At 50.6% G+C, this 22,338-nt stretch overlaps 1 protein-coding gene across 2 annotated transcripts in view; it reads left to right on the top strand.

The window, feature by feature from the left end:
• Positions 1–891: 891 nt before the first annotated feature.
• The window catches only part of Nudt3 (nudix hydrolase 3), a 52,590-nt gene continuing 31,143 nt past the window's right edge, over positions 892–22,338 (top strand). Inside the window, 1 exon segment of one of the 2 annotated variants that reach the window (NM_001024243.2) lies at positions 892–1,254. In NM_001024243.2, coding sequence (NP_001019414.1) covers positions 1,156–1,254 — 99 coding nt within the window. In that variant the 5' untranslated portion in view covers positions 892–1,155. 2 annotated transcript variants of the gene reach the window in all.

Raw genomic sequence — 22,338 nt, 5'->3', positions numbered from 1 at the left:
GGATTTAGCTCAGTAGTAGAGCGCTTGCCTAGGAAGCGCAAGACCCCGGGTTCGGTCCCCAGCTCCGAAAAAAAAGAACCAAAAAAAAAAAAAAAAATCTTGAATTTCCCGACAGAATTTCCTAAACGTTTGCACATGTTTTTTTAACGGTGCCAATTTTGATGCGGGAGTGCTGTACCCCACTTTTGCGTCCTCCAAGAGGGTCAATCCCAATGTATAGTCACTGCCAGAAACGGTATTTCACGATTTATGTACGCGTTCTGTGCACACTGTCTCCCCTTTTCTGCTCCTCCTGTTTAAGAGGATGCGTTTCTTTTCTTTTCGTCCCTTTTTAAATTTTCTTTTGCAGTGTTGGGGTTCGAACCCAGTCCTCAAGCATGCCAGGCAAGTGGTCTGGCCCTGAGCTTCACTCCTAGGCAGCTTTTGCCTTTTTTGCACAAAAGGCCGCAGGATGCACAAGCGTCCTGACAGCTACCAACTGACCGCAAAGAGCAAACAAGACACACGCCCCGCCCCACTCCTGATCCCCGGCAGCTAAGGCTGACGGTCTGCGGCGAGGCACAGCAGACCGGTGCTGCCACTCTCCTGGTCATCTGAGCCACGCAACCTTGGATCAGGCTGGGCCGCTCACCCGGTGACCTTAGGCGGGCCTCTGCTCTCTGCCCAGCAGCGCCCAGGACCGTGGGGTCTCGAGTGGCGCCCACACACCGCGCTTCACCGGGCTTCCGGCGGCCCTAGCCCTACGCTATGTGCGTAGTGGCCGCGCTGGCCCCCCGCGGCCTTCAGTGCACACACTCTTTTGCGCCGGGCGCGATTCCCGACGCCAGCTGCGCTGCGCACGCGCGGCCGTCCCGCGGTCCCGCGTGCCCTTACGCAGCTGACGCAGCGCGTCCAAAATGGCGGCGCGGTCGTCGTCGGGGGCGGCGGCGGTAGAGGGGGCGGCGGCGGTGGCGACGGCGGCCGTGACGGCGGCGCGGAGCTTGGGCCGGGGGCAATGAGGCTATCCCGCCGCGGAGCCGTGTAGCGGACATACAGACTCTCCTCCCCGCCCTCTCGACCGAGCCTGGGGCGCGCGCGCGCGCGGCCGTCCGCAGCAGGCTCCCCTCCCTCGACTCCGAGGCCCCGCACGGCACCCCCCCAACCCGGGTCCGGAGGATGATGAAGCTCAAGTCGAACCAGACCCGCACCTACGACGGCGACGGCTACAAGAAGCGGGCCGCGTGCCTGTGCTTCCGCAGCGAGAGCGAGGAGGAGGTGAGGCGCCGGGGCGGGGGGTCGGGGACGCCCGATGGGGTTTCCGGAGGAGAAGGGGGATGGGGAGGGGAGCGGAGAGGGCCCGAGGCAGGGGCATGCCGCCCGGCGGCGGGTCATCGGAGGCCAGCCGCCGTTCACCCGGGCAGCGGCTCGGCGCTGGGCAGCTCGGCACACGTGCATGGGGCGCAGGCCGCCCTTTGTGGCGGAGCGGAGGGCCGCTCCCTCCCACAGGGTTGCGGCTGGCCGAGGGGAGGTGGCTGCGGGCGAGCCCTGGTAGTGACAAGCCAGGGCCAGCCGTTTGATTCTAACGTTGAGCTGATGAGCCCGTGTGGTGGAGCCTGAAAAGAAAGGGCATTGGACACCGTTGTTGTTGTTGTTGTTGTTGTTGTTGTTGTTGTTGTTGTTGTTGTTGTTGTTTTGTTGTTATTGACGGAAAAACTTCACGAACATCAAAAGCTGTATTTATGAAGATCTTTATCCCGACGTTCCTCTGCAGTTCCCAATAGGGATGACTCGTAGGGGATGCTAGGGAAATAGACAAATTTAGAGTTTTGTTTCTTTTTCCTTAAGGAACTTAAAAAAATAATTTTCGGCTTCACAAAGCCATTTCTGTGGTGATGAAGGGAGAATCAGGAAAGGCGCATGGTTTTTAAATCCACAAAGAATAGCTGCTTTGGAAATTCATAAAATGCCTGTGGGGACACACTGCTGTCGTGTGCACGGTGGGAAGATGCTTGAAACAATGAAGGGCAGTGAAACAGTGTGTTTCATCTCAGCCCTCGGCGGTGGGTTGTGGTGGCAAGCCTGCAGTACAGTGCGTCGTGTTGAAATGGGCGACAGGAACTTGACCCGTTAGTTATGAAAAGCTCTGATGAAAGGGGACGGATGAACTGCCAGGAATCACTGTCTGGAGATATTTAGGAGAAGGAGGAGAAGGAGGAGGGAATTTAAACGAAATGACCGCCTGAAGAAAATCAGTGAAAGCATTCTTTGTGCTGTTGAGGGATTGCAAAACAGGAGTTTTGGAAACGTATACTTTGTTACTTTTCCTTCATTACACAGATCTCCCCAAGGGGCGCAGTTCGTAAGCAAGGTCGTATGATGAGCGATGAGCGGGCTTTAGAATACATACAGTAAAACTGTCAGTGGTGAAGGCTGTTCTAGAAGCTTTGTTCTCTTCACTGTCATATGGGAAGTCAGATGGGATCCGGGAAACGGGAGGAAAACTAATTAGCATAATACCGTGCCTCTCTACAGTACTGTGGTTAGGTCCTTCCATGTTCTAAGTAGAAGGTTGTGTAATTTAGTCACGTGAATACAGCAAGATCTTTGGTTTTAAAAAGATCATCCTAGAGGTGAAAATGTATTTTGGATGAATACTGGACACTTAAGGTCCTTAAGAAAGGAACAACTGATTTTCCAATTTTGGTTAAACGTTTTATAATGGACTGAAGGCAGCTTTGATGTCCACCCTTGCTTGTGTGTTTTGACCACCTATTTATTGCCTTGTGCAGGTCAGACCAGGCATAGGACTTGATTTTTAGGAGCTTAAGATTTTAAACTGTTACTAGAAGGATTCAAGCATTTGCTTTGTGGTGGAGTTGCCTTTACTGAATTTCTTTTTGCATACTGGCTAAGGAGCAGAACAATCATGCTGGTCTTGAATGACAGATTCCAGTGGCTGTTGGAGTCAGAGTTTGGTAAGAACAAGAATGTTAACAGACCCGGCGGGTGTTGGACTTGTTCTGTTCAGTGAAACAAACAGGCTTTAAATGAAGAACCCACGAAGGTACAGCGTCTGTTAGGTGGGATTTACAGGTCAACACCTGTCTACCCAGAGCGGATCTTACAGTCTCGGTCCAGAGGGATTTTGGACCACAAAGTGATCTCTAAGGTACTGTTTAACGCTCAGATTATGTAATTGTGTTGGAAGGGAAGGGATGTGTTAGTTCCAGGGAAACTTCTGCGTTCTCAGTAGTGTGCCAGAGATTGAAGTTGGCTGCAACCATTGTGGGCAAAGAAAATTCCCACTGAAGAGGCATTCAGTCCTTTTTTTTTTTTTTTAAATGGGCACTATGGCTTTAATCAAGACAGACTTGTTTACAGACTGTTACTAGCACAGAGCAGCAGTAATGTAAGTGTAAATGGGACCTTGATTGTTAAATTTAAGTAGCCATTGTCAAGAAACATACATCAGTTATGAAGAAAGAGATGAAAACATTGGGGATGGAGAGATGGCTCAGCGGTTAAGGGCACTGGCTGCTCTTCCAGAGGTCCTGGGTTCAAATCCCAGCAACCACATGGTGGCTCACAACCATCTGTAATGGCATCTGATGCCCTCTTCTGGTGTGTCTGAAGACAGAGATAATGTACTCATATAAATAAATAAATGGTTAAAAAAAGAGATTAAAACATTAAAAGAAAAGTAGACTGAAAATCACTCAGCACCAGGAAACTGACTTAGTTCCAGGTCAAGCAGTGAGAGCATCCGAGCCCATCCAGGCTGGGACACTAGTCCTTAGCACAGCTACTGAGCTCTCCCTGAAGGTGACCATGGGAAAAACAGATAAGAGAAAGCTCAGAGCTCAGAGCTCAGAGAGGGAGACACAGGAAAACCTCTGCAGCTACACGGTGCCGTGAAGTCTTTCTTCCAAACTTGTGGCTGTTTTTTCTGTTGGTAAATTGAAATTAACAGGGAAAAAAAGTCCCCTGCTTATGGGTACTACTAGCTGTCCCTAACATTTCTGTAAATGGGCATTCGTGATAGCTGACATAGTTGCCGAGGTGCTATGACATGGTGCCCTGAATTATTGCTGTACCCAGCAGCTGTTCCCCCCTCCCCCCCACACGTGGAATTTCATGCTCGTGAAGACTCTGTTGTACTTAGTCCCCTGTCTGTCTCTCAGTCCTGTCACGGTGGACCTTAATTCAACACGAGACTCTAGTTCAGATAGGATCACTCTGTGCGTGTACATGCACGAGTGTGAGAGGGAGGGAGGGAAAGAGGAGGGGGAGGGAGGGAGGGGGAGGCGGATTCAGAACCATGAGAATACATTGTGTAGTCGCTAATCTTTGTGTAATATAAAAGCAGTATTTTGTTTTCTTTTCCTTTTTCCGGAGCTGGGGACCGAACCCGGGGCCTTGTGCGTGCTAGGCAAGCGCTCTACCACTGAGCCAAATCCCCAGCCCCATAAAAGCAGTATTATACAAACACTGCAGATGTGTGTTATGAAGAAATGGCTGCTTAGGCACATGCAGACCGGAGAGCTGAGCAGCTTCTGGAGGAGGGGTTGGTACACACAGACCCACCCTCTAGTGTTTTCCGGTTTTTATCCCGTTTAGAGGCAAGGCCTGCGGACAGTTCGTTCATTATGTGGGTGGCACAGTAAGGAAAGTCAGCTTATAATTCAGTTCTTCCTTTGGTTTGTTTTCACTTGGGTTGATAGCTGTTTTAGAGACATTTAGAAGCCCCGGGCTGGCCTTGAACTCCTGATCTTCCTGCCTCCAAGTCTTAAGTGGGGGAACACTGCTCAGTGGGAATACTTAGAGACTTCTTTTTTCCTCCCCTTCAGAGCTGAGTGAACCCAGAGCCCCTTGCATTTTATGCAACTGCTCTGCCGCTAAGCCACACCCACAGCCCACAGTTCTTTTTGTTTTTTAAGATTTCTTTATTTCATGTATGTGAGTACACTGTCACTCTTCTGACACACCAGAAGAGGGCATCAGATCCCATTACAGATGGTTGCAAGAATTGAACTCAGGACCTCTGGAAGAGCAGTCAGTGCTCTAACCGCTGAACTACCTCTCCAGTCCTGTAGCTATTTTTGTATTGTTTTTATATTATACAAAGATTAGCAACTGTACAAATGTACTCTTACGGTTTTGAATCCGCCATATCCTTCAGAAATTGGGCAATGCAGATAGATCATCTTGTCTCATTCAACTTTGTCTCCTAAGCCTTCCCAGGGAGGTGGCTCTTGTCCAAACCTCTGATGACGGGGAGGACTTGTGTGTCTCTAACTCCCCAGTGGGAGGGCTGAGGAGTGTCTTTAGGAGTGGACAGTGATGGACGCTGACCTCTGAGAAAGGTCATTAGTGCTGAGTGCGTACCAGGGGACGTCCAGTGCCTGGCAGAGTCAGGGCAGCCAGCACCTGAGGGTCAGTGTTAGCGCAGTGAGTCTTAGCACATTGTTTGCTGTATTTGTGTGTGCGTATTGGGGCCGCCGCCTGCCATGGCCTGGAGCAGAGGCCAGAAGACAGGTATCAATGCTTGTCCCCACCGTCCTGAGGGAGGGTTTCTTTGCTGCTAGGAAGGCCAGGCTAGTCAGCCTCACACTCGGGGATGCTCCTGTCTCCACTTCCCGGATCTGCAAGGCACCCCATCTGGCTTTCTATGAGTTTGAGGGGTCTTTGACACCTCAGATGCTTTCTCCAAGGACTCCCTAGCCTTTTGTTCCTTAAAAGAGAGGTCACCACCTAAGGGCTTTCTTTCTGTGGTGAGTGCCAGGCGTGCCTGGTGGGTTGCTGTGTGGAATTTTCTCAGACTCTAGAGCTTACCAAGTCGATGGGGAGTGGACTGACTCTGGGGATCCTCAGGGGGTACAGACTCTGGTGGCCTGAGTGTTTGTCTCCGAAATCCCCCAGAGAGATAGGGTAGGACGTCAGTGCAGACCACACCTTCCTGCAAATAAAACACCAGGGCAGCCTCTGGGCGACCACAAAGGGCTTCAGCCAGCTGTGACTAGTGGGGAGAGTGTGCTGGGTGTCTTGCCTGGTGTCCAGCAGGACATGGTTCTCAGGTCACAGTGGGGGCATGTCCACTTTTCATTTCTCTAAAGCAGTGCGGGGGGGGGGGCTTTGCTCTGATTTCCCCTCCTTCCCACCGTGTGGGTGTGGTCCAAGGTCATACCGTATGTCCTTTCTTGTTGGGTTAGTCTTTCTTCTTCACACGGTCTTAACTCTGTGGTCTAAGATGGCCCCTTAACTCAGCGGGGAGACCAGGATGGTCTTGAGCTCTCACTGCTCCTGCTCCACCCAGCCTTCCACACTGGGATAGATTGCAGGTGCTCACCACAAAGGCTGCCGTTTAGAACTACTCCTTGCCCTAGTCCTACTTTCTGTTTCTAGATGATTCTTATTTCCCAATCACAAGTTACACATCTGCCATGTGCAAGACATGGCTTTCTTCATCACCTGGTGCAAGTTAGAAGGGTCTTTCTTTAGGAGTACTTCCTTTTGAGATACGGTTTTGCTGTGCAGTCCTGGCTGTCCTGGAACTCCCCCTGTAGACCAGGCTGGTCTCGAACTCAGAGACCTACCTGCCTCTGCTTCAGGAGTGCTGGGACTAAAGGTGTGTGCCACTGTGCCCAGCTGGGAATACATTTGTTTTATCATTTCTACTTCTTGAGGGGTGGGCGGAGTGAGACAGAGACAGACAGACTGACTGACCGTGTGTGTGTGTGTGTGTGTGTGTGTGTGTGTGTGTGTGTGTGTGTGTGTGTGTGTGTTTACGACGGAGGCCACAGGTCACCTGTCACTCAGTTGTTGTCCACCTTATATTTTGCTGTTTTTTTTTTTTTTTTTTGGTTCTTTTTTTCGGAGCTGGGGACCGAACCCAGGGCTTTGCGCTTCCTAGGCAAGCGCTCTACCACTGAGCTAAATCCCCAACCCTTGCTGTTTGTTTTTGAGCCTCACTGGTCTGGAGCTCACTGTAAAGGTTAAGCTGCCCGTCAGCGAGCCTCAGAGCCGCCTGGGCTAGGATGGTGAGCGCGTGCACTGTGCACTGTGCACCGTTGGTACTCATTATCAGTTAAGCTGTTCCCTAGGCATGCATTTGTGTGTGTGTGTGTGTGTGTGTGTGTGTGTGTGTGTGTGTGTTGTGTACACACATCTCTTTCTCTCCCCACACACATGTGTCTACACATATAATCTGCACATGTATAGTGAGGGTGTGTGTAAGAAAGTATATTGTTATGTAGTTCATAGTCTGCACATATAGTGAGTGTGAGTGTGTGTGTGTAAGAAAGTATTTTGTTACGTATTCAGATCCTCAAATCCTGGCTCCACACTCAGGCGATCCTCTTGCCTCTCTAGATGAAATCATAGGAGTGCATCACCAGGCCCAGTTCCCGTGGACGCTTACAAAGCCAACTCTCTACCTGTGTCTGTCCTTTCCTGCCTACCCAGCGGACCCCTCCCACAGTGAGGGACCCCTCCCTCCATCCTGCGCTGTTCTCCACCATCACTGAAGCCATCTGTGCAGATCGTCCTAAACGTTTTCAAAATCCAGTAACCAGCTCGCACTTCTCATGTTACTTGATCTTTGTTTCTTCTCTTCTGATTTTTCTCTTTCTCTTCCTTTCTTTCTTTTTTTTCCTGTCCTTTTGAGGCAGCTGTGTGCAGCTCAGGCTGGCTTGAGACCCAGCCGTGTATCTGAGCTCTTGAATGTGGACCCTCCTCTCCCACCACATCCAGCTCCTCTTCCTATGAACCTTCGCTTCTCGAGCTTCTGTGGCTTCTCCACCTCTGCTCCTTCTGGATTCCCTCAGTTTTCTGACTTGGTTGCAGTGAGTGAGGGCACAGTCTTGAGCCTCTTCTAAGCAGTTGGGGCTTCACACTGATACTTTCGGGAGCCTATTTTTAGCTCTGAGCACTCCTGAAATCAGGCCTGATGGCCAGCAGTGTACTACTCCATGTTTCCATGTGGGAACCTGAGAGACATCTCAAGTTTCAGGTGCTCACGTGACTTTTATTTTATCTTTTTCACAGGGTTTCACTGTGTAGTCCAGACTGTTTGGGACTTGTGATCCTCCTGCTTCAGCCTCTCAAGGCTGGGATTATTGGCAGGCCTAATGAACTCTGCTTTTTTTTTCCCCCCCGGAGCTGGGGACCGAACCCAGGGCCTTGCGCTTGTTAGACAAGCGCTCTACCACTGAGCTAAATCCCCAACCCCGCTTTTTTTTTTTTTTTTTTTTTTTAAAGTGGGGGCAGGTGGGTTAGAAATTGAATTTAGGGCCTCATGCATATCTTTCACTTCCACTGAGCTCTCATATAACCTCAGCCCTCAAACTGAAATCCTCATTCTATTCTTAAAATCCACAACAGCCAGGTACACAAATCCGCCCCTCATGGCAAAATCAGACTCCGTACACTGAGTAAGAGAGGCCTCCTGTGCTGTGTAGCTCAGGTTGGACACCCTGGGGGTCACCCTAGCCTTCCCTTACTCCATATGCACTTCTAATCTGGCCAGGATCCCAGCTTTAGCCGTCTCTCCCTGACCTTCACTCTGCTGCCATAGCCCAGTCCATTCCTGCTTCTCCCCTGGACTGTCGCCAGGACTTAGCTGGCCTCCCTGCTTCTGGCCTTCCTCCTATGTCATCTCTAACCCAGGAGTCAGATTGTGTCCCTTGTGTGCCGCTGAACCCCCTGCCGTGACTCTGACACACCCGGCCCTTCCTTTTCTCCCCCTGTTCTCCAGCACTTGGCCTCATGTTCTCTCTCTCCCATGTTCCTTACCAGTCTCACTCCCTCAGGCTGGACCTCGACCACCATCTTCTGACCTTCGTTAAGCACAGCAAGGCTGGGCCTGGTAGTGCACTTGGGAGGCAGAGGCCGGTGGATCTCTGAGTCTGAGGCCAGCCTGCTCTACAGAGTGAGTTTCAGGACAGCCAGGGCTACAGAGAAACCTGTCTCTAAATACTCAAAAGAAGCATTACTAAACAACACTGGCCCACTGTCACTGTGCAGACCCACTGCTGCTTTTCCCTCAGCCGCCCCTGGCCACTACATGTAGTGTGTGTTTGTTGACTGGCTGCTCACTCCAGAGGGCAGGCTGGTCCTCGGGACAGGGGCTTGGCTGTTATTATTTTAGCATTTGCTTCTCTGCCTTGGCACTCAGAGTGCAGAGGTTCAGGGTACTGTTTGGTAAATCAGTGAGTGTGTGGGTAAGCCTGAGGAGTCCATCTTTGCCACTGAAGAACTAATAGCCAAAACTCACACGGTTTAGGTGTCCTCCAGGAGCGCGTTAGTGTCCTGTGTTCTTCATCTCTCCATGTGCTCAGATGTCAGTGGGAAGAGCTTTGGTGCTGGCGAGCAGCCGGGGGGAGGGGGTCTTTACACTCGTGCTTTTATTATTTAAGTTATATTTGTACAGGTTCGTGCATGTGACTGCGGGTGCTCAGAGCACAGGTGGCAGCTCCCTCTGGGGCTGCAGGGTCTGGAGCTGCAGGGTCTGGGGCTGCAGGGTCTGGGACTGCAGGGTCTGGGGCTGCAGGGTCTGTGAGCTGCAGGGTCTGTGAGCTGCAGGGTCTGGGGCTGCAGGGTCTGGGGGTGCAGGGTCTGTGAGCTGCAGGGTCTGGAGCTGCAGGGTCTGGGGCTGCAGGGTCTGGGGCTGCAGGGTCTGTGAGCTGCAGGGTCTGTCTGTGAGCTGCAGGGTCCATGAGCTGCAGGGTCCGTGAGCTGCAGGGTCTGTGAGCTGCAGGATATGGGTACTGGCAATCAAACTTGGGTCTCTGGAAGAACAGTGCATGCTTATAAATGCTGGGCCACCTCTAGCCCCAGGGGCGGGGAAGTTTTGAGATGGACTTGCTTTATCATCTGTCCTGTCCTCAACTCATTATGTAGCCGAGGCTGGCCTTGCACCTGCCAGTTCTCTTGTCTTCAGCGTCCTGAGTGCTGGGATTGCAGTCATGTGCCACCAGGCTTAGCGCTTCTCTGGATCTTCCTGGATACCTAAAGGACACAACACAGATTTCTGTCAGATGTTAGACGGTGCCACTAGGAAGGATTTGTGGGGAATTGACACATGGTGTACTAGACCCATAAGCCTGCTGGTGCAGTGCTTGAGGCTGGAGGGTTCCCTTTCTGCTGACAATCTGGAATCTTTTTGTTTTGCTTTGTTTTCATGATGGGTTTCTCTGTAGTCCTGGCTGTCCTGGAACTCACTCTGTAGAACAGGCTGGCCTTGAATTGAACTCACAGAGACCTATTGCCTCTGCCTCCCAAGTGTTGGGATTCAAAGCATGAGCCACCACTGTCCAGAAGGAAACTTTTAAAATATATATTCCTTACTGTGGGGTATGGACATGTGCTTGCGTATCAGGGCAACTTTCACCAGTTGGCTCTCCTTCCATGATGGGGGACCTAGGGATTGAACTCAGGTTGTCAACTTTATTGGAACAAGCCCCAGTATCTGCCGAGCTGGCTCTCCAGCCCAAGAAGCAGTTAGCTTTCCTGTGTGATGTGACCTCTGGCCGTGCACTCTCTCGCCACGGACGTGTTGTGGTTATTAAATGCCTGCCTTTGCTGCTGATTGCCGAGTTGACTCAGGTGCTGGGCTCCTGTTTGGTCGCTTGAGGGAGGGGCCGAGCCGGCTCATGGCTCGTATACACACTGTACTGTGACGCTTTCCCGGAGGGTGTAGCGTGTAGTCTGCCTTCAGCAACAAGGCGAAGCAGGTGAGGCAGGACACACCCTCAGTCACTTGGGAGGTAGAGGCAGGAGGGTCAGGAATGTAGAGCCATCTCAGACTGTCCACAATAGACCAGTTCAAAAGCAAAGAGCAAACAAAATCCCAAGGAGACGAAGCATTTGGATTTTAGTCATAAAGGAAATTAGGAAAATAATCCAGAAAGATTCTAGGTGTAACTGTTTGAGCTGGTCATGGTGGTGCATGCCTTTACCCCAGCGCTTGGGAAGCAGAGAGAGGGCGATCTGAGTTGGAGGCCAGCCTGCAGTATTCCTGAGACACTGTCTGAGATTACCTTTCTGTTAGGCACTACAAGGTTGGTTTGTTTTTTTTTTCCCTCAAAAAGGAATAATTTTTGTTATGGGAAATCGGACAGTGATCTCTAGAAAGAATAGGAACTGGAGGAGGTTTAGACACTACGTGGCATCTGTGTGCAAGGTGAGGTCACTGAATCCGAGGTGTGCTGCTGGGCGGTGGTGACAGGGATTTGGAAGAACCTGAGGATGAGCTGGGATGCGGGGTGGCGTCGGGAGTGTGTGGGGGCGCTGTGGACACTTGGCTCTGTTGGGTTAGTCTAAAGAGGAGCATGCCTGGTCTGCTGAGAGCTCAGCGGACAAAGTCACTGTCATCTGCTGCCAAGCCTGGTGAGCCGAGCTGGCTGCTAGGACAAACACCTCAGAAAGTTGTCTTCTCACCTCCACACACAGGCGTGTCTCTTGGGTGGGCACACTTGTGTGCATGCTTGGGCCAGCATAAAAACAGTTAAACTATAATAAAATGAGAATATTCTAGGCAGAAAAATCTTCGGTCACTGGGCCGTGGAGATTGATGCGTCTGGATACCTAGTTCTTAGGAGCCTGCCTGTCTCAGTGTTTACAGTAAAGAACGCCCCTGCTGCAAGAAAGCTGGGAGCTCTGGGCTGGACGGCGGAATGGACTTTCTCCAAAGAGAAGAGAAGACCCTGTAAGGAAAGGGTTGGCTAGAGACAGAGACATGATAATAATGTCCCTCTTCTGCAGCCACAGAGCAGCCCTCAAACCACAGTCGCTGAGTGCACTGCCACAGTCGCGGTGCTATGCTGGGAGCCTGCGACCTGAGGAGGCCAGGGGGGTGTCCATGCAAGCTCAGTACTCAGTGTCTCCATTTGAAACTGTCCCAAGAACCGAGAACGCACAAATCCCAGGGACAAGAAAGATGGAGATTCAGAAGAGTGATGGATTTTGGAGAAAACCTAGAACTTGGGATTTTGTCAGGGCAGGTTGGATAGTGATGGTAGTTGTGATGGTAGTTGATGTGGGTGAAGCTAGGGTTGTGCTCCAGGCTTTAGAGAGGGCTGGAGAGGCCACCATGCACAGGAGGGGGTAGAGGGGGAGAGACACACAGAGGGTTTGACTGGCTCACAGAGGGCTGGGAAGTCTGGAGTGGCTTTCCCTACACTGGAGAAGTGGGGTGTCCACAGTGGCCGTCCTTACTCTGGAGTAGTGGGGTGTCCACAGTGGCCGTCCTTACTCTGGGGAAGTGGGGTGTCCACAGTGGCCGTCCTTACTCTGGAGAAGTGGGGTGTCCACAGTGGCCGTCCTTACTCTGGGGAAGTGGGGTGTCCACGGTGGCCGTCCTTACTCTGGAGAAGTGGGGTGTCCACGGTGGCCGTCCTTACTCTGGAGAAGTGGGGTGTCCACAGTGGCCGTCCTTACTCTGGAGAAGTGGGGTGTCCACGGTGGCCGTCCTTACTCTGGAGAAGTGGGGTGTCCACAGTGGCCGTCCTTACTCTGGAGAAGTGGGGTGTCCACAGTGGCCGTCCTTACTCTGGAGAAGTGGGGTGTCCACAGTGGCCGTCCTTACTCTGGAGAAGTGGGGTGTCCACAGTGGCCGTCCTTACTCTGGAGAAGTGGGGTGTCCACAGTGGCCGTCCTTACTCTGGGGAAGTGGGGTGTAGCTGTGAGGGAAGCAGAGGTAGGCATTGCTCTATACCTCAGCAGTCCCAGTCCTGAGCCGAGGCCTGGATGCTGTCCGGATGTGGCTGGTGTTGAGCGCATGGAAAGCCTCAGAGGACTCAGCTGCTTAGGAGACAGCACGTCTGCTGCTTTTTCTGAGACCCCTTTCTATGTGGTTGTTCTCTGGATGCTGCCTGCCACAGAGGTGTGTCTTCTAGGTGGTTCTCAATCCTTTTTTTTTTTTTTTTTTTTGGTTCTTTTTTTTTTCGGAGCTGGGGACCGAACCCAGGGCCTTGCGCTTCCTAGGCAAGCGCTCTACCACTGAGCTAAATCCCCAACCCCCTTTTTTTTTTTTTTTAAGATTTATTTATTGTATATATGTGAGCACACTGTCACTGCCTTCAGACACACCAGAAGAGGGCATCAGATCTGGGAATTGAACTCAGGACCTTTGGAAGAGCAGTCAGTGCTCTTAACCACTGAGCCATCTCTCCAGTCCTTTCAAGATGAAGGTTTTAAGGCAGGCATGGTGGAAGCTGGAGAGGAAGATGCCTCTTGGTTAGGAACTAATTTTAGAGCATGGTATGAGCTGACTAAGAATTTCCCTCCCTCCCTCCTCCCTCCCTCCTTCCCTCCTTTCTGTCTTGACAAAGTGTCATTGTGTAGTCCTGGCTGGCCGTGAACTCTGAGACCTGCTATCTTCTGCCTCCCTAGTGCTGGTATGGGGGTGTGAGGCAGTACCTGGGAGCTCTCCTGTTCCTGAGGCCCTGAGAGAGACAGTGGACTGTCCCTTTTGGGACAGGCGGGGACTCAGGAGAGGTTGGCTCTGTTGCTGGGACAGAACTGTCCAGAGTGCTGGGGACAAATGCTGGATAAGAGGTTGGGGGTGGTGGTGGGGCAGGAGGCTGTGACTGAAAGGAGAGTGAAGTCTGTTCTCCTGCATTGTAGGTCCTAGGTGGCTCATGGCTAGAAGGCTTCAGTTTCAGCTCTACACTGAAGGGGAAATCCTCATTCTAACAACACAAGATAGATTTCACTGTGCACTATGGAGAAAGGAAAGACTTACTGGTTCTGTACCCTTTACTTTGAAAGGGAGTTCTTTTTGGAGAGGGAGATCTGAGGTTAGACAGTCTTTAAATCTGTCAGTCTGGAGGTAGTGTTAGGTGTGACCTATCCATCCACCTCCGTGACAGGAAACTGAAACCGAGAAGGCTCACTCTGTCTGTGATGCTATTTCTGGTAAAACAACGCACTCAAGGCAGGACATGTGTTTTCTTGGGCAAATCCACAAAAGACCAAACAGTAAAATGGAAAAGGCTTGAACAACTCTACGCCAGTGTTAACCACAGAGTGGGGGAGAGAGGCAGCCCCGCCACACAAGTGGGGCATGTACGGCTCTGACAGCCGAAGCTGCACTGATCCTGTATCCTAGCAGCAGTGGATGCTGAGGGCAGAAGCTTAGGCCTTCGTCAGAAACAGCTATTTTGGGCGAGTCTCTAAATAGGGTTGAAGTCCACTTACCCACTTCCTGCCAGTTTTCCATTATTTCATGTTTGTCACAGCAAATTATTGGTTTTTGTTGTTTTTGTTTTGTTTTTTATTTATTTATTTATTTATTTATTTATTATATATAAGTACACTGTAGCTGTCTTCAGACACACCAGAAGAGGGCATCAGATCTCATTACAGATGGTTGTGAGCCACCATGTGGTTGCTGGGATTTGAACTTAGGACCTCTGGGAGAGCAGTCAATTTTATGTGTATGGGTGATTTGCCTACATGTATATCTGTGTACCCTATTTGTGCCTGGTACCTGGGAGGTCAGAAGAGGGTGACAGATCCCTTGGAACTATAGTTGTAAACAGCTGTGAGCCACAGTGTGGGTGCCAGGAACCAAACCCAGGTCCTTTGCAAGAGCAGCCAGGGCTCTTAACTGCTGAGCCCTCTAATCCTGGTTTTACTACTGAGACATGGTAAAACTATGCAGCCCTCGCTGGCCTAGAACTCATTATATAGAGTGGACTGGCTTTGAACTTACAGAGATCCTCCTGGAGTTCACCAGATGTGACTCGCTTGAGCTCCAAAATGCCTTCTGTGTGTGGCTTGTCCTTTGTGGCATTGCATGGTGCCCTGATCATCAGTCTCTAGGTGACATCCTGCATGCACAGGAAGACATCCCTTCCTCAGTTGTCAGGCTTGGTTTGACGTTGTGAGTGATGTATATGTGCTTGTGATGCTCACAACATAGCATAATCGTTTTTTCTAGTCTAAATTCTGTACGTGCGTTTATTGGCTTTGCTCATTAAGTGGGTAAAGGATGATTTACAGGGCTGGAGAGATGGCTCAGAAGTTAAGAGCGTTGGCTGCTTTTCTACAGGATCTGGGTTCAATTCCCAGCACCTACAGGCTCACAGCTGTCTATAACTCGAGTGCCCTCTTCTGGCTTCTAAGAGCACCAGACACACATGTAATACACAGACACACATGTATATATAAAATTTTTTTTTTAAGATTTATTCATTTATTACATATCAGTACACTGCAGCTGTCTTCAGACACACCAGAAGAGGGCATCAGATCTCATTACAGATGGTTGTGAGTCACCATGTGGTTGCTGGGAATTGAACTCAGGACCTCTGGAAGAGCAGTTGGTACTCTTAACCACTGAGTCATCTCTCCAGCCCCCTATATAAAATGTTTAAGAAGGAAATCTGATTCCCTGTTCTCTGGAGTTTGCTGTGCTGACTTAGACTGACTCAGAAGCATGACCGAGTGTAAGCTGCTCTGAGGGCAGTGAGCGCCAGCCTGCGCTGCAGAGTGAGGTGCTCCCTCTTAATTAATAAAGGAATAAATGGGGGTTGGGGATTTAGCTCAGTGGTAGAGCGCTTGCCTAGGAAGCGCAAGGCCCTGGGTTCGGTCCCCAGCTCCGAAAAAAAGAACCAAAAAAAATAAAATAAAGGAATAAATGAAAAATTTGAATAATTCCACATTCCTCTCTGCTGTTGGTAACATTTTTTTTAAAATATTTATTCATTTATTATATATAAGTACACTGTAGCTGTCTTCAGACACACCAGAAGAGGGCATCGGATCTCTTTACAGATGGTTGTGAGCCACCATGTGGTTGCTGGGATTTGAACTCAGGACCTCTGGAAGAGCAGTCAGTGCTCTTAACCGCTGAGCCATCTCTCCAGCCCTGTTGGTAACATTTTTACATTACAAAATATAGTAGAGTTGCTAATCACAATGACTGTTTTTCCCATCTCGCAAAGTGTGCATTTGTAAAAAATTATGTGACAGTTAACAAATTATCTTTGAAAATTACTTTTATTTGGGCTGGAAATGGATCTCAGTCGGTAAAACACTTGCCTATCTATCATGCACAACCCTGGGTTGGATCCCAGCACCTTATAGTGCACACCTGTAATTCAGCCCTGGGAGGTAGGAGCTGGAGGCGGGGAGGAGGGGAAGGAAGGAGGGAGGGGGGAGGGAGGAGCGGGAGGGCCATAATCCAGGGCTCTGGCTTGAACTACTTGAGACAGCCCCTGTCTCAAAATCATAAAGTTGCCGTTCTGTTTGCCATGTTAGACATGGGGGTGTGCCTCTAATCCCCATACTTGGGAGGCTGAGGCAACAGAATCATGAGTTCAAGGCCACCCGAGTATGGGGGTTTGAAAAGGAAGGCACCCCCACCCCCCATAGACTCATGTGTTTGAATGCTTGGCCCATAGGGAGTGGCAATATTAGGAGGTGTGGCCTTGTTGGAAAAAGTGTGTCACTGTGTGTATGGGGGGGGGTTGAGGTCTCCTCTGGTCAAGCTATGCCTTGTGTGACACTCAGTCCCCTTCGGCTGCCTTCTATGTAGAACTCACAGCTCCTCCTGCACCATGCCTGCCTGCACACTGCCATGCTCCCACCTTGATGATAATGGACTGAACCTTGAACCTGTAAGGCAGCCCCAATTAAATGTTGTCCTTATGAGACTTGCCTTGGTCATGGTGTCTCTTTACAGCAATGAAACCCTAACTAAGACACCCTTTCTCAGAAGAATATATATATATATATATATATATATATATATATATATATATATATAAAACAACCAATAATAAGTGTCGTACAGTTTGCGCCTTTCCCCTAGTGCTGGAAAGAAGTCTTGTTCTCGATGCATCCCTGTGCAGTGTGTGCTGAGAGAGCGCCTCAGACATCATCACCTACACACCAGTACGGTTCACTGAGGGGAGGCTGTCCTTAATGATTTCAGAGAGGACCTGGTATAGATTTTTCCCTGGTAGAAAATCAGTAACAATCTCGGCCAAAAATCCCTGTTTGGCCTCGGCACCTGCTGAAGATGGCAGACTTGTTTTTTAGAATTTCACAACAATCGGCTTTGTTCTTTGAGGACACAGAAAAGTGCTTGTAGCCCGTCTCCTCAGTGTTGGGAAGTGAAGGAACCTAGCGGCGTATGCAGGCTTGGTATGCGCTCTAACCACTGAACTATTAGGCGGGGTCACTAGTAGTCATTTAAAAAGTAGTGAGGCTGTGCTGGTGCGCACCTTCAATCTCAGCACTCAGGAGGCAGAGGCAGGAAGATCTCTGACTTGAAGGCCAGCCTGGTCTACAGAGCAGGTTCCAGGACAGAAAAAGAAGTAAACAATATATTATTTGTATTTGTGTTTTGAGATCCATCTGCCTCTGCCTTCCGAGTGCTGTGCCTGACTGTTCTGTTACATTTTTAAGCATCCATGGAGACCTGAGACCAGGGAGTTGTGAGCTGCCCAGCGTGGAGCTCTTCAGCTGATGCATACCTTCTTGATCTCCCTCCTTTCCACAAAGCACCTCCTAGGCTTCCTTGTAATTGCGAATGATTGCATGGCCCAGAACGTCTGTTCTCACCTATCTGTCTTCAATGTTGAAAGCCTAAAGTCACACAGACACTTCTCCAGTGCCCCATTAGCCCTGGAGGGGATGCAGGCATTGCATTGAGGACGGAGCATCAGCAACCCTGTGCCGTCAGTACTCCATCACCTGTGCCGTCAGTACTACTACCTCACCTGTGCTGTCAGTACTCCATCACCTGTATTGTCAGTACTCCATCACCTGTGCTGTCAGTACTACTCCATCACCTGTGCCGTCAGTACTACTACCTCACCTGTGCTGTCAGTACTCCATCACCTGTGCCGTCAGTACTACTACCTCACCTGTGCTGTCAGTACTCCATCACCTGTGCCGTCAGTACTACTACCTCACCTGTGCTGTCAGTACTCCATCACCTGTATTGTCAGTACTCCATCACCTGTGCTGTCAGTACTACTCCATCACCTGTGTTGTCAGTACTCCATCACCTGTGATTTCTGCAGTCAGCGCTGCACTGTGGAAAGAAGCTTCTCTGGCCAGAGCTGACAGCAGTAGTACTCTCTGGTCATAAACAGTTCTCTAGAAGAGCCGATAAGCACATCTTGTCTCCCTTTAACGGAACAGCAGCAGTTTCCCCACTAGGGCTTGTGACCTCCCTACGTGGCCTTGACCAAGGTAACAGTACAGGTTTGCTGTACCCCTTGTGACCTCCCTGCGGGGCGCGTGGGCAGGCGCTCAGACTCGTCCTTGGCTGTGCTTCCTCACTTCCCACTTGGGTTTGAGGCAGGGTCTCTTGCTGAGCATGTATACGCCAGGCTCCTGGCCTGCCAGCTTCCAGGAGTTCTCCTGCTTGTTCCTCATTCACTGTTTAGCTGGCTGGGATTGCAGATGCCTGCTACTGTGCAGTCTTTAAAGATGCATTTATTTACTGCATGTAGGAGCGCTCTGTCTGCATGTACACCCGCAGGCCAGAAGAGGGCCTCCGAGCCCATGACAGATGGTTGTGAGTCACCGTGTGGTTGCTGGGAATTGAACTCAGGACCTCTAGAAGAGCAGTCAGTGCTCTAACCACTGAGCCATCTCTTCAGCATCCATGTAACTTTTTAACTGTGGGTTCTGGGATTCCAAATTTTATTTTTCATGTTGATGTGGTCCATAGTTCATTCACGAAACTATCTCTCTAGCCTACTTTTTTTTTTTTTTTTTAAGACGAGGTCTCACTGGCCTGGAGTTCACCAATGAGGTAAGACTGGATAGTCTGGGAGCCCCAGTGGTCTCCTCAGCTCTGAGATTACAAACACTGGCTACTGTGCAGTTTTAATTTTTTAAGACAGCGTTTGCCTGCAGATATATCTGCGCACCACATGCATACCTGGCGCCTGTAGGGGCGGTTGGCCATCACCCATAATCAGTTCTGGAATCTGGTGCCTGCTTTGACCCCATCGGGCTCCAGGTACACACAGTGCACACTCGCCTACAGAGCAAAGAAGGCAGAGCTCTTCAGAGCTCCCCGCTCTTCCACAGAGTCAGGGGGAGGGGGGAGAGAGAGAGAGAGAGAGAATGCGCAAGAGCACTGACCGCCCACCACCGTGATTTCAGCTCTGGGGAATTCGATGCCTCCTTCTGGCCTCTGAGGATACATGTGCACAAAACTATCCCCTACTTAGAACACATTTATATGTGTAAATAAAAATAATAAGGAACTGAAATGCACAGGAGGGAAACAGCTTGGTGAGCTTCAGTCAGAAACACTGAGAGTGAGTTGGCGGACTTTGCAGGGCTAAGGACAAGCAAGTGTGGTTGCTGGAAGAGAACGGGAGCTTAGGAAGTCCCATCAGGTTCAGCCATGACCACAGTGATCTGCCGGGTGGGTGGGGTGGGGTGGAGGCACGCCCTCTTCTGATGGCAGCACTCTAGGCAGAAGCAGGCAGAGCTGGTTCCAGCCCAGCCTGGTCTGTAGCGCAAGGGTGGCACAGCGAAACCCTGGCTTGGAAAACAAAACACATTCCTACAATCATTTGAAGTGCGTTTGTCATCCAACTTCAGGTTTTTTTCCGTATTTTATGTATTGGACCAGGCATGGTGGTACACACCTTAAATCCCAGTGCTTGGGAGATGGGGTCTGGTGGTTTGTGAGTTTGGGTCCGCTCTGTCTGTATCTCAGATCCAGGCCAGCCAGGGAATCTGTTTCTAGACACATCATACTGTTGTGGTTGTTGTCTGTGCACACGTATGGATATGTGTGCTGTGTGTGCCACAGTGCGTGCGCAGTCTCCTCCTTTCTTGTGCTGCTGGCTGCTCTGGTAAGGTCAGTTTTACTCTTTATCTTCCGTCGTGCTGTAGGGAGGCACCGCTGTGTGCTGCTTTCTATGTGGGCTCCCGGGATCTGACTCAGTGAAGCTTTATCTATCTTTGCCAGTTAGGCCATCACCAGCCCTCTCTTCTTAGTTCCCGATGTGCAGTTGCAGTAGGTTGCAGGGTACTGTCCAGAGTCCTGGGCTCCGAGAGTGTGCCGGGAGCAGCAGTCTTTTCTGAAGGCAGTTGGCTGGATCAGTTTTCACCCGGACATGTAAAAGTTGTAAGTGTGCCATTACTAAAAATACACGCTGCTCAGACGACCTCTCCCGTATATGTACTGAATGCATCTATTTTGAGACCCTGTTGCACTGCCAAGACACGCTAATCCCCTGCAGCTGCTGAACATGCTCCTTAACCTTAAGTGACAAGCCTGCTTCCTTCTCCCCGTCCTAGCTGGCACACAGGGCAGTTGTGGTTCAGTCCTGCAGGTGCTTGAGGAAATTTGCCCCCTTTCCCTTCCCTTTGGCTGTTGGACACCTTAGGGGTCTCTTCTGTGGCTGCCATCCTCTGGTGGAAGGGTTTAAGTGCCAGGAGGTGAGGAGAGTCACTAAGCAGGGCTGACGTGGGAAAGGACCAGGTAACAGTAGCTGTGGCTGGCTTCAAACTCAGAGGGCTGCCTGCCTCTGCCTCCCCATTGCTGGGACTAAAGGCGTGCGCTGCCACACCCTGCTAACGGTGAATCTTTATAGTAGTGGTGTGTGGTCCTGGAGGACTCTGGGAACTTAGTGAGCTCTGGTGAGTGTGGCCTCTCAGTTCACAGGCCTGACAGAAATAACTTCTGGGAGGGAAAGTTGACTTTACGGATGGCTTCAGAGAGATTTCAGACTCTCACAGCAGGTGTGGCAGGGGCTGTCCGTGGTGAGGAATGTTGGCCCTCACACACTATGCCCCCGAAGCAGAGATATAGGGAATAGACAGGTCAGAGCTCGAAAGTCCTGTCCTGTGTGAGTTACTGCTAAAGCCAGACCCCAGTTGGACCCTAAGGCCCACCCAGTCTTCAGTGTGGTTATATAGAGCCAGGGACTGAGTGAGAGCCTGTACAGGACGCTTCAGACTCAGGCTGTATTTTGTCCATGTCCCCAAAGGCTCATCATAGCCCTCTTCATAACACCATGTGTTCAGTTCCTCCTGAACAGTCAGCCGCAGGTCTCAACAGCTGCGAACTCTGTTCTGAAGGCCACACAGCTGGAAGATAGCCCAGTAGTAGAGCCTGTTCCCATCAAGGCCATGCACTTGATCCCGAGGGGTTGAGAATGTCTTCTGGGGCCCCAGGCAATATAAAAAAGAATGTGACAGACTTCCAGTGATGATGACAAAGTGAGTATTGCCAGTGTGAACCAGCAGCACGATTGTCACAGGAAGATTGGGCCTGGCAGAGCCACTAGATCCTGTAGTTCAGGGTCCAGCATCTGGAGCATGTGATGGCTGCCCCACCCCCTTGGCATAGGCTTTGCAGTCTATGTAGCCTGGACTTGCTTCTCTTGGTGCCTACAGCTCCCTTCCCTCGCAGCCGTCCGACATTCCTAGCATCCACAGTAGTCTAAGCTCTCCACTGTGGCCCCACAGTGTGTTACCCGGCCACAGTGTGAGCCTTTATTGCCTTGTCTTCAACCCTGCATGCCTGGGACGAGCACCATGGGGACAATGTTGAGTTCCCTCAGCTGGAGATGTAGCAGGGCCCTTTAGACTGGCTTCAGAGTCCTCTAAGAACCTATAGGATGACATTTTCCTAGGCCACCCCCTTCTATCAGTGTGCCCCTTTGACTCTCTCTGGTTGATTGATATAGGGTCTTAGCCTGTTAGCCCACGGCTGGTCTGGAACTTGCTGTGTTCTTCATGTTGCTTTCAAATTTGAAACCAGCTTGCTTCAGCCTCGGGAGCACTAGACTTACAGGCGTGCACCACCATCTGAAACCGATTTGTATTTTATACTCTGGGCCTGCATTGGGAGTTCCCACCTTTTAAACATTTCCTGTTGACCCAGACAACATGCAGGGAGGCTTGCTTCATGTAGAGCTTTAAATGTTTGCTCCCAAAATGCATTTCACAGCTCCCTGATACTCTTTCTGTTTCGCATCCAGGTATAAGGCTGTAAGCCCCAAGCAGGGCCAACGCCATAGATCTATAGACTGAGTATACTGTCTGGAATCTCCTCTGAGACATGAATTCGCCTTTTCCCCCCTTTAGGCTGTGATGGAGTGGTGTTGAAACAGGATTTCCCGTAGCCCAGGCCAGGCTGGCCTCCAGCTCCCTGTATAGCTGAGGATGACCATGAGCACGATCCTCCTGCCTCTACACCCCCCCCCCCCCCGACAATGCTGAGATGATGAGCCTTTTTTATTTTTATTTTTGTTCTCGGACTTTTTTCCTCAGGTGTTGGTAACCAAATTAGCATTGCACGATGTCTTAGGGTTTTCCTGCTGTGAGCAGATGCCATGACCAAGGCAACTCTTATTTAATTGGGGCTGG

Source organism: Rattus norvegicus, chromosome 20 (genome assembly GCF_021556685.1).
Source record: "Rattus norvegicus strain SHRSP/BbbUtx chromosome 20, alternate assembly SHRSP_T2T, whole genome shotgun sequence".
NCBI lineage: Eukaryota > Metazoa > Chordata > Mammalia > Rodentia > Muridae > Rattus > Rattus norvegicus.
This window is presented reverse-complemented; position numbering and strand designations above follow the sequence as displayed.